The sequence below is a fragment of the Brienomyrus brachyistius genome, chromosome 23 (assembly GCF_023856365.1).
Source record: "Brienomyrus brachyistius isolate T26 chromosome 23, BBRACH_0.4, whole genome shotgun sequence".
In the NCBI taxonomy this organism is placed as follows: Eukaryota; Metazoa; Chordata; class Actinopteri; order Osteoglossiformes; family Mormyridae; genus Brienomyrus; species Brienomyrus brachyistius.
Genome location: NC_064555.1, coordinates 9,557,392 through 9,570,040, shown reverse-complemented (window position 1 = coordinate 9,570,040; position 12,649 = coordinate 9,557,392). Strand labels below are relative to the sequence as shown.

Below are 12,649 nucleotides of genomic sequence, written 5' to 3'. Positions count from 1 at the left end.
GAGAGATATGACGATAGAATAGTATTAACCAGGGATTGTGCGTGACAACTGCATCTATTTTTATTTGCGTAGAAGAAGAAAAATCACTTTGCATTTCAATTTATACTTCCAGACCGTCATATACAATAAAAGCAAACCCCTTCATAGCGGAATATTTATATATGATCCGCTGAATATAATCCAGAACAAATCAACCACAAATGGGACGTTGTTTATTTATTCTTTATTATGAAGTGAGACAAAATGCCTGGTGTCGCTGTGCTTTACATCATTCAAATACTGGTCAAAAATTCCCAGAGAGAAAAACTCCAGAAATAAGGTCATTTGATTCTTTACAGTTGTAAAAATCTTAAATTCAAAAGGACTATTTACAAGACTTCTTGCAATAAACAGTTAAGTTCCTTTTATTCATAGTACAAAACAGAGATCAAGCTAATACAAGGTCTTTCTACCTGAATCTATAGATTTGTGCTACTTTTAAAGTTGGAAATGTTTATAATGAAGTGCTTTAAAGACAAATCTGTAGGAATCCCACGTGGCAAAAACAAGGTCCCCTTTACTCCCTACATTAAGCTGAGTCTAAGTACAGTGCAAATAGTTTGGCTTGCATGGTAGTGACCCCTCACTCTTCCCCGATGTGAAATGGCGATGTGACGGGCCGGTATTTTTGCCTCCGCGGGACTTCCGCAGATCTGGAGAAATGTTCTGAACTGCTTGCAGCTGGTCGTTCAGCACCCACAAGCCTACGTACTAAATCTACGTTAAATCAGAGGCAGGCAGTGCATTAACATATATAAAAGCCCCCCTCCCCCCTCCCCAGTTTATCCTCTAATACTACACTGGCGTCTCCCTGATATTGGACTTCTGTATGACTACTAGGAATACTGGATAAAACCATACCTGATTTTAAAAACTGTCGTACGTATTATGTCTTTATTTTTTTAAAAATACCATGCATTAAGTCGTTATTGCTCTATAATTCCATATGAGAATCCCAAGAAATATTGCCCATGGATGCTATCTAGATTTTGGCAAAATCCAAAGCTTCATAAAATTGGCATAGATTTTAATTCATTTTTGCATGCAATAACATTAAAAAGGTAGCGAACAGAAATAAAAAATACGTTACTCAGAAAGTGGCAAATGCTTTGGCATATTGATGGCGAAGGCTTTGCTAAAGAATAACAAATGATAAAGTGCAAATAAAGACTTTACACAGTTTATGGGTAAAAGAGGGAAAGAAGACATAAAGTGAATGAATAAATAGTTTTACCTCAATGTTGAACACTTTGTGGTCACTGGCCGCAGTAAAATAATATCCCGTATTAAAAAAAGGTTTGACCTTTGCGAGAAGTAAATAGACATTTTAAATGTCTTCACTGAGTTTCAGCAAAATTAACGACATTTCGCCTCTATATGTCTGAATATAGGGACACGACTGAGGAAATAGAAAACAAAAGTATGCTACGTACATGCGAAAAAATCCATATTTTCCTTTGTTGGAGAAAATCGAGGAAAAAATGTGCTATAGTCAGTTTTCAAGGAAAAACGAGGATGAGAAGAGGAAGAGTTCATTTTACGTTTTTTTCTGTATGGAAGTCATGCTTCAAGAGGACTTAAGGGCGAGAAGGCTCCTTTAAAGCAGGCGGACTCGTAGTGCTTGTTCAGGTAGGACTTGAGGGCGAAGGTCTTGTTGCATCGTTTGCATTTGTAGTGCTTGAAAGCGGAGTGCGTCTGCATGTGCGCGCGGAGGTTGGAGCGGTCCGCGAACGCTTTTCCGCAGTGTGCACATCCAAAGGGCTTCTCGCCCGTGTGTGACCTCATGTGTCCCTGCAGCAGCCAGGGCCTGCTGAAAGCCTTTCCACATATGTCACACTTGTGCTTGAGGTCGTGGGTCAGCAAATGCATGGCCATGGCCGGCATGGAGACGTACACCTTCCCACAAGTCGGGCACTTTTTGGCCATCTTGCTATCTATGCTACGGTGCGTCTGCTTGTGCCTGCTCAGGTTGGAGGACGTGGCGTAGGTTTTTCCGCACTCGTTGCACGTGTGACGCTGTATGTTCCTAGCGCTGCTGATGACTTTCCTCCTTGACCTCCCGTCAGTGATGAAGAAGGCGTCCACCGTGTACCCTTCACTCACGGCATTGTCTCCGTTAATGTAGCCAGATGAGATCTCCGACTGGGGGCTGTCTGGTTGGTCTGAATCCGGTGCTCCGTAATCACCGTGCATGCCATCGTAGATAGGCTCGGGAGAGGGCACTTTCATAGCATTGTCGCTTTCGCCGTCGTATACAGACGGAGTGATGTAGTCGCTAATGTACCCTGGTATTGAAAGAACGGGATATTTATTAAATTATGCATAATGAGACCGAGAATGGATGTTGGATTAATACATGCAATAGCTTTCTGTCAGCCCACCACTCGATTTCATGACTACAGCCCTCTCCTCTGGAGAGTGTATTTACTGTAAATGGATACTGACTAAGAAAGGTCATTTTCCCACATCACTCCCGCCGAGCAACATTGAATTTGGCGTGGTATGTTTCTTAAGGACAAAGAGAAGAGGAATGCCGACCCTCCTTTAACAATATCATCGGTGTTTTTAACAAAGATTAGAAAGGCACGGATCACTGTTCACAGAAAACACGCTGCTGTCACCTTTCCCCATTTCACGGTGGCAAAGATTTCATGTCAACATCCTATTACTGTCCTTCTGCGCAGCAAATGTGCGAATGCGTTGTATTATACAGAGCATATATTATAGTTTGACGATGATCGAGCGTCTTATTAATACGTCTTGTATGCCCTTGTGTGTGAATTTTCAAGACATAGTGCTATTAAAGGAACACATGGGATTTGTGTTTGTCTAACCAAGCGGGTCGTAACAAGGAAGTTTTAAATGCTCTAATTTATTATACACACTTGTAGGTTGCAGGGATCCTCGTGCGCTGTCCGACAATGACACTTCAACCTTTTCGGTCTCCCTAACGCATCTAGTGTTTCTTCCCGAGCGGTTCACTGAATAAATACCAGCACACGGAAAATGTGCAAAGTCGACAATTTTGCCATTCTGTTGAATGCAGCCGAAAGAGCACGAGAGCTGATCTGGCATGAACTACGGACGTACTTTAAACAGAGACACGTTGCCGAAGCATTGTCTGAAAGACGGGAAGAACCGTGTTAAATTCTGACGCTTGACAGTTTTAGGAAGGATTCATAATGGCGTGAAAGACAAATTAGTTTACCTTTTTCATGAAAGCGGAGATTGAGGTCGGTCCTGGATCTGCCATAGGAGCTTTCGAGATCGCTAGATGAGAAATCATCGAGTTTAACCTTTTTAACCAGGAAAGACCTTGGCATGTTTCGATGCTGCACGACGCGGTGCCGAGTCTTCCTCTCTTCATACAACGCCGATGCAGACTGGATGGCAGCGGATCGGCCTCGCCGAGCTGAGATTCACACGCCAGCGCAGGGGCAAAACGCAAAAACCCTCCCTCGCTGACGTTTGGACTGGACAGAAATGCAACTTCAGCACTGGATAGCTCCCCTCTCCGTGCCACTATACGGGCTGGGCTCCCCGCAGCGAGACGTCCGCTCCTGCTTTCCAGCGCTGCCCTCCCTGTTACTTCAACTGCAAAACAGACGAGAGAGGAAAGAAAAATTGCTTATCGCTTGTTTAGGACTTAGGAGGCGTATAGTTTTGCCACGTTTGAACTTGAGGTTCAGATTATTGTTTTTTTTTTTTTTTTTTTTTGGAAGATGGTATTGCAAATGATCGCGGTTATCGGCGTTAAGTATTTTCAAAACCAAGAATATAAAGGCGGAATATTGCGCTTGAGTGAAATAGCTGATCGTCTCTTTCTCTCCCTCTTGTGCAGCCTTTCCCGTTTCAAGGTCTATGGAATCTGAAGTCCTGTTGATCAGCTGTTGGGATTTATAGGGCTGCGATCAGGTGGGAGATGGAAATGGAAGTGCTTAATTTAATCCATCAAAAAATCTCCCGGGAACAACGTTGGACTGGAATGATTTATTGACGCCGTTACTCGTTTCCCTTCTCTCATTTTCTCGAAACAAACCGCCATGTTCATCTTAAATAAGTACGACATTTATCCTTACTTTATTAATCAGCATAATATAATGCTGATTACGCTTCTGTAAAACAGTAACAGTGTTATATAATGGGGGCAAGGAAAATTTTGCTTTTAAAATATTATGAAGGTTCGTTAGTTTGCTTTTGAAAATCTAATGGTAGAAGGAAATTATGAAGATCTTTCCGAGAAAGGCATTTTTTTCTTAAAAAAAATCGAAGGGAATGAACAGAGAATTACGTGCAAGCATCAAATAATTTTTCTTGTACACATTTTTAAACAATATGGAAATCACGCGCTGAAGTGAGTGCGCTAACAACAGTATGTTAAATTTAGCGTCATTAAACACTTTTACAATATCGTCCCTCCCTCCCGGATATTTCAGCACACAGCAGCATCACAAACCATTAAACCAAAGGCTGGATGTGGCCTAAAGTTTTCAGGTCTGTCTTTTACATCACACCATATAAACCAATGTCTTCTTTAGGTTATTGCCTCATTCATTTTTAAGTATATGCAGGTTATTCATCCCTTTATTTTATGGGATATAATTATAATTACTTACAAATCAACATTGAACTACTTCGTTTCTCAATGAATATTTGCTGACTTTGTTTAAGTTTTATCATAATTGAATCACCATCGCTAGCTCTCTTCCCCATCATAACTAGTCTATCACAGGGCTTTTTCCGTCTTTTTTGTCAGCTGAGAGCAAAACAAATAAATGACGTGCAAACCTACTTTTTCATATGATCATGCAGAGCAACTTTAGGTATGGTTTTATCTGTTGTTTTACTGGTTGTGTTACCATGTTGTTTTACTGTTTTCGTAACTGAATAGAGATCGTTGGTGGTTAACGCACTCACTTGTCCCCAGTGGCTGGCAGTGAGGTGACCTGATGTGTTTATCAAAGAGTCACAGTGCCGGCTCGTTTGTTGAACGCTTACTGCTCTGCGGAACTGCTGATTCCAGCTGAAACGGGGCAAAATATAGAAACCGCCCTCATTTGCATAATAACACCCTCAGATGTGCTGTAATACCGAGATGTCTTGTCAGATTCCCAATCAAACGGTTCATCGGCGTTTTATTCTCGTGATTTTTAATGAAAAAAATGCAAATCCAGGTTTTAGGTTTTAAGTTCCGTTTCTGTTGGTTGAAAATGACCGATAAGATATCACCATCCCAAGAAATCTTGCTGATATTGTAGAAGCTCAATGATTTTCAGTTTTATAGCAGCAGATGCCCATATGAAACACATCTCTGAAAATGATCAATGAATATTCTTTGTGAAAATGGTAAGGACATATATACTTTGAAGTGCGGGGCATCATCCGTACGTGCATTGCAAATGCTTGATTGCGGTACATATAACACTAACAGTCGCCATAATGAAACACTGTCAATCAAAGACAACATACCCATTATAAAAACAAATTAAAAATTACTCAGAAACGTATATAATCTTTATCACTCTTTTCCACGCATTACAGACATCGTTGGTTATTGGTCCGTTCTTCACCGTCAAATGAATATTTCTTGCACCATGTGTCATTTAAAATAAGCACTGCAATTATATGTAACAGAAAAACAAAAATCAGCCAATGGAGTCAGATAATGGGGTAAATAGTGATAGGTGCCAGTAACCTTATTATATGTAAATGAGTTGTCGCCATCAATTGCAGCTTGTGTCATATTGCACAGCGGTGGAAATCTGACCATTTGGAAACGCTTGGGGTCATTATGTGCTGGCAGCATGTGGAGCACCTTTAAGTCCAAAGAGATTCCTTTGGGACTCACAGCTCCTCGCCTGTTTAATGGGCGAAATTCCCCACCTGATAAGTTCCGAACGGATGCGGCGGGCACCTGAGATTCCCATTAAGCGTGCTGGTCTTCGGACTCGCCCTTCAGGACGTGGATGCCGGGCCGGATTGCGCATTCAGCTGGCACGCGTGGGCGGGCGAGGGGGAGGTTGTGCCGGTGGTGCTCCCACATGCACAGCTGTGGAAGGTGGAGCAGGAAGGGGCATCTGTTACTATTATTATAGCTCAATATGTAGCCGATGCTTCCAAAGTGACTTCATGTTTTTTTATTTTGTCTGCCCGTTTATACAGCTGGTTATTTTTACTGGAGCAAATCGGGTTCTGCGGCCTACTCATAGGACCAATAGTGAAGCGACACTTGGGACTCGAGCCAACAACCTTCAGGGCAGAAGTTCACGTCCTCTGCTGTCATGAAGAAGGAGAGGGAGGTGGAGGCATTGGAGACCCAGGGGTGGAGGGGGACAGGAGGCATGAAGACTGAGTGTATGTTGGAAGCAGGAGAGGATTTGTGGAGGCCGGTGAAAGAGGAGAAGCGAAGGTGTAGGAGGGAGTTACAAGCCAAGGAAGAGGAGGGAGGACAGGAACTGCAGCGGGGAAGGGAGCTGTGAAACACGAAGGGAAGTTTGGAAAGTGAGAATGTGACAAAAGTACTCAGTCTGTTCAAATGTTGAATATGGTTTTATCGCTGTATTCTGCTGTACAAGTAATGAGTAGAGTGGTAACTTCACACCGATTTGAGATATTTGGGTGTAGCTAGTGAGCATTTGCCCTCTGCTTGACGTTCATAAATGTTCCATGTGATAAAATTCAAATTTGAGTAATGGCAATTCCTCGAATCATTCCAAAACGATCCTTAAGCATTTGCTAAAAAATAATGTTGGACTTTGAGAATAATGCACCGTCTCTGCCAGCCACCTCCTATGGTGGTGTCGCATCTCAAAGGTGGTTTGTCTGTTTAAGTAGAAGAGGACACGGCGACCTTGGGACAAGTTGCGAGTCGATTAACTGAGGAAGACGGAAAACAGGTGGCAAAGCGTTTTGCTAATGGACCGAATCCACTCCTAAGTTGGTATAATAAAACTATTTGAGACAGAGCTTTGCAATTTGGCTGAGAATGTGTTTCGGAGCACTTCGTTAATGAACTGAATAAACTGCTAAATTGTTTAATGAAAATGCTTTAGGAATAGACTTTAAATTCCCTGATTTGGTACTGATATGTCAGATTACCCTGTATTTATGAGATTTGTCTTAAAAATCCTCTTACCTTCATTTTGTCTTCCTGACTGTGGTAAAAATGTGTAGTGTTTAAAAAAATATCTAAGAAGCTCACGGGAAAAAATAGCACAACGTAAGCAGAAGGAGGCAAATATAAGCTACGTGTTTCTGTAGATATTGGGGAACGGTGCATTGACATCATACAAGCGCCTGTATGCACAGGAAGCCGGCGTTAAAATCTCGCCCTATGAAAGAAGAGGATTATTGATGGCAAGGAGCTGTTTCCTGTCCGCCTCCTCTTACGGTAACAATGCTCTTCGCTGAATTCTTTTTTCATCAGACAGCGAGGCGTAGACCTAGAAACAAATATACTGAAGGTAGGGATTACAAAAAGAAAGAAACTTCTTTTTTTTCCTGGACAATTTCCGGAACTGTTCTGAGAGCTCTGTGCTTAAAAGGGTGCAAGGATGACAAAACAGAAATACGAAAAACAAATATAAAAAGACGAAATAATCCGATAACATAAAAAACTCTCACCAATATGTAAAGGCCTTAAACAGACAGCGACGCCAATCCTTTGGCTTTAAGCAGCAGGGCTAGAATACAGGCTGAAAGAAGTAATTAGGCGATTTGTCCATGTAGTAATTAGTAATTAACAGCATTTATCAGCAGGAGTGGACTCTGGAATGGGACTCCTTCAGCTGGCCTGTCGCACTTGCGTCTTGCTTTACATTCTGTCATTCAGACCATTTCCTGAGGCTTTGTTTTATTGGCGGGTCCCGGGTCTGATGGGTAACGGGGGATGGAGCGAGAGCATTTTCCCCTCACAGCCGGTGAAAGAGACGTGTCAGTATTATTCACTCCTTCTTTAACCACAGCGGAGTTTGATTACTGCAACCGGCAAGCGGCGCAATTAAATTTTAACAATGTGACTCTGAGACCCAGCCATTATTATTGAGATAATCGTCCTCATACATAATGAGCCCTGGCCCCAAATGAACTGATAATAAGACAATCCCACTTGGTCACTATTAAATGAATCGTTTTAAAGGTCACACGCCAACCCTGTCATCGTGTGACACGCTGACTGTAACCGGTAGCTGCCACGCTCACAGAGAACGAGGACCAGACTCTTTCTCCTGAAATGGTGCAACACATCTGACACAAAGCAGAAGAATTTACCGCTCCTCACTGACAGCAGAGTTCACAAAGAGCCCATCCCTCCATGACTCCATGGCATCGATCTTGACTAAGGAATGCTGTGTGCTCATGTTCTGGATCTTTCTGTGTCCTTCTGACAGTCAGTGGAATCGTGGCATCGCGCGAGCTCGGTCAGATTCTTGAATACTGTGGGTGCCCTTCATGCTGATCACGACCCCTGATGGGATTGGAGCCTCGCGCTTCTTCAGCTGATCCTGTGGAGACCCTCTGACCCCAGTGCCCTGCTCTCCGGGGTATGATCTGACCGTCATAGGTGCCTCTCCATCACTGAAACCCCTTTGCGAGGCATCGGCACGACAGTACAAATTAACATGTTTCATGAAAGAAATATCTCACCTTGTGGCTGGATTTGTTTGTATCTTGTTTACAATGTCTACATAATGGGAAATTCTTTCAGGACTAGTGTAAATCCGTCCATCCATCCATCCATCCGTCCATCCATCCATCCATCAGTCCATCCATCCCTCCATCTATTCATCCATCCAAGGGCATAACTTTGGGTTGTGCATTGGGAGGGGTTGAGGTCTCTCTCCATATAAGGGGGTCCAGGGGGTTCTATTGGCTGGTTTTGATTACTTGGGGGGCTTATAACCCCCCCCCCAACCCCCATGATTCATCCACCCATCCATCCATCCATCCATCCATCCATCCATCCATCCATCCATCCATCCATCCATCCATCTATCTATCTATCTATCTATCTATCTATCTATCTATCTTCTCTGGATCCTGTCCCAGGACACACAGGAACATGCTGGACGTAATGAAGCAGAGCTGTGTGATCCACACAGAGATGAAGCCCAGCCACTTATACGATTGTGTAGTGAGGCCTGTATAGAAATGTACTTTCTACCCTCTTTTGGATTAGATGGAGGAAAGTCATCGCCTTCCACGGTCAGCAAAGCATTGGCGTGTCATGTGTCATAAAGGGGGACATATTTCCAGAGGCCGTGCCGCTGAGGGTGATGGGGACAAGCAATATTCGCTTGTGCTGGGCGATAACATCATTATGGTTACTGCACTTCCAGCGGCTAATGGGCCCACTGAGCCCTGCCATGGTCTGGCCCCTCTTCCCGGCCCACACGGGATTGGGGCTGCGGCTGCCTGACCCCCCTGCTCCTCCGGCCTGTCTCGGGTCTCCTCACACCAAGCCCTGCGTCCAGCTCCACTCGCACCGAAAGACTCCCCTGTCCCGCGTGGAGTCGCCCCATTGGTTTAATTATTAATGCTCCCTTCTAAACGCTCACTAGAGTTGCTGAGCAGCAGAACATCCAGGGCGGAGTCATGACTGGTTGTTTAGCCCTCACCCCCCCCCCCCCCCCCCCCCCCCCCCGAGCAGGTGAACAGCAATCGTTAGCTATTTAATTTGTAACCGTTCAAACCCAGATTATCATAAAACATGGTGTGATACAAGTGTAACGATCAAGATCCAAACAAATAAGGTCCGGTGTGACTAAACAAGGATCATCAAACCTCAAAATGTAAATGCTTCTAGAACTTTCTCCTCCCCATCAGAGCACATGCTTCACATGATATCCTATGACGGTACAAGGCTCTTCCATAAGAGTGATGGGAGAAACCCACTGTTATGCTCACTTTTGACACTAGGAGGTGCAATCGGACACCAGGACCCCATCTGCATCTATGCTTCAGCGCTCGGCTAGAGCCCTCTGACCTTTAACCCCCGACCCTCTGTGCTTCAGTCGCTATGAGCTCTGGGGGCTGCGGGCTGGGCGGTTAAGGTGGTGGGAGGGGGGGGTCTGTGTCCAGCTTTAGTCTTTCACTTGAGAAAATCACCTATGTGTCTGATCTGTCCGAGTCTGGGGACGAGGGGGCAACATTAATCTTATTTGTCATAACTGCTCCCGGGGGGGTGGGGCACACAGCCTGGGACCCTGACTAGGGGAAGGGCTACACCCCCTTTATCTCACCCCAGCAGTCTGTGAACCTAATTAGATGTGAAAGTTAAATAGGCTGAAATCAGGACAGAGGCGGCATTATGCAAATTCAGTTTGATTTTTGTCCATTCCCTCATCTCCCTCCTTTTGATGGTGTCCGCTGGTCCTGCAGAAGGAAAGGGGATGACGGGGTGGTAAATCCGTGCGCGGCGCCCGGTACTCGCCGCGAGATGAATCGGCCACTGGAACAAGGGGTAATTGGGCATTTTTTTAAAGACGCATCCCCGGCATAATTGAGGTTTTGTTGTTGCTGTTTATTCCTTGCCTGGGGACACGTCTCAGATGAGGCCTTTTGATCTGGAGGAAGTTGAGGGAGCGACAAAATGACCACGAGAAAGAGTCGGAAGAGCAGGAATTTGCCATTTGGGCCCAGGAGGGGTGGTGGATCTCCACAAGAGAGAATGCAGGAATCCTCTAAATCAGGCAGTAGATGTGATTTTAAAAAATCAAACGCAATATAAATGTTAGGTAAATTACAGCGACGAGTCCTGCTCAAAATAATCTCTTTGGTTATAATGTCCTTTGTCTTGAAACAACTTTTTACCCGAGGATAATTGTTTCCTGTTTCCTGTCTACACAGATATACTCTCCCTGAATGTGACATGAAGTTAAATAGGTAATAGCGCATCTTGAATTGCCAGAGTCAGACAGGAACTATAATAAAATGTTTAAGTCAACAAAGAACACCCCCCCTCCCCCCTACGCCCCCCCCCCCCTCCTCCCCGGGCTCACACCACCGCTGATAGCTACAGATACGTGCAGCAAAGTACAGGAATAATGGCTGTTGTATGAAGTGGTCATTAGAGATAAGTACTTTGCTCTATCAGTCGGCGATGCTGCAGATCGGCCCATATCCCCTGACCTTTAATTATAGCAATACGGCGACCGTGTCCTCGAACTCAAAGGCTGCATCATTACGGGGGCAGGGGAGTCTGCGCGGCCGTCGTCATTAGCGGGGGAGAGGTGTAAAAACATCCAGGCCAATATGCTTTAATGAAGAATCCGTAAAGAGATTAAGATAGGGAAGGGCCGCTGGTAAACTGAGAGCACACATGTGGAGCAGGAACTCTAACCTGTTTTACATAGAGTCCGCCGCCGGGGGAATTCAGCAGATTAGCATTTTTATTGTGCTGCAAAGCTCCAGCATTGCGGGCTGTTCCGGCAGGCTGCACCCGGCCCTGGCCCCACCGCTGCGTCACCTGTTCTCCACACACACACACACACACACACACACACACACATAAGGGGCACCTCGGGATCAGAGATACCGGCCACCGATGTGAGCAAGCGCGTGCGAAATTCGGCATGGGTGCAAGGGGAACGTGGGCTTTCACATGTGGGGGGGGGGGGGGTGAATGGGGGAGAGAGACAAAGGGAAGAGGAGGTAGCGGTGAAGGTGGGGGGGTGCCTTGTTTTGCGTGGGGTGATTCGGGGACTCACTAAGCGCCGGGGGCGATGGTGAGGTGGTGGGGCACCGTGACAGACTCCACTGAGCTCTTTTCAATTAGACGGCTTCTTCCGGCGGCCTTATTGTACGTCTCACCACCTGAGGAAGGGGCCATGTGGAATTCTATTAGAGACTCTCCTTTCCCTAAATCGGATACTAACCTCTCACCCACCCACACACACACACACTCACTCTCTCCCTTATTGCAAGTGATGTCAAAGAGCCCAAATTCAGTGGGGCACCGGTGACCCCACCCGGGATGAAATAGACATGCCTCTCTTCCGAAAAGAGGGCGGTAGATCGAGATAGGCGTGCTATGGGAAAGCAAACGTGACTGGACGCCATTTCCCCAGCCTCTCCTGTTGCTGAGTTAGCTTCTTCCGTAGCCCGTTGTTCAAACGATCAGTGTTTGGCCGCGTGTAGATAGCGTGATGGAATGGCATGCGGGTGCACCAACATACTTTGCTGCGACTGGCAGCTCATGGTCTGCGGCTTCGCGGGGGACAGGCTCGCACCATCCGGGCTGCTTTCGAGGGACCACCGAGCAGCTGAGCTTTCCTGGGTTTTCCGAGAGCCTCGTTCGCACGAGACGACGCTAATTTGTAGCATCTTCGCTAATAGCGGCTGGTCTCCCTGGCTGTGCTTCTCGGCTCCTCCCTCCAAAAGCTGCAGATTAAAAAATAAACAAAACGGACACACTTAGTGAACTGAGCCTTTTCTCTCTTTCTCTTTTCTAAAAAGCTTTCGAAAGCTTTGTACAAACGATGCTATTAATTCCCCTTAACGTTTCACGTACCCCTGAGTGAACTTGCCAGCTGCGGCCCTCTGTTGTCTCATCCTCCTGCTTACATCATGCAGAACCTGGCCAAAGCAGGCACTAACGAAGGACATGATCAAG

General features: G+C 45.4%; 1 protein-coding gene across 1 annotated transcript; it reads right to left on the bottom strand.

The window, feature by feature from the left end:
• Positions 1-207: 207 nt before the first annotated feature.
• scrt1a (scratch family zinc finger 1a) lies at positions 208-3,915 on the bottom strand. The gene is made up of 2 exons (XM_048994562.1): positions 3,248-3,915; positions 208-2,324 (listed from the first exon to the last, which is right to left on the bottom strand). The coding sequence occupies exons 1-2, from the start codon at positions 3,360-3,362 to the stop codon at positions 1,600-1,602; spliced, it is 840 nt and encodes a 279-aa protein (XP_048850519.1). The 5' UTR covers positions 3,363-3,915; the 3' UTR covers positions 208-1,599.
• Positions 3,916-12,649: the final 8,734 nt, after the last annotated feature.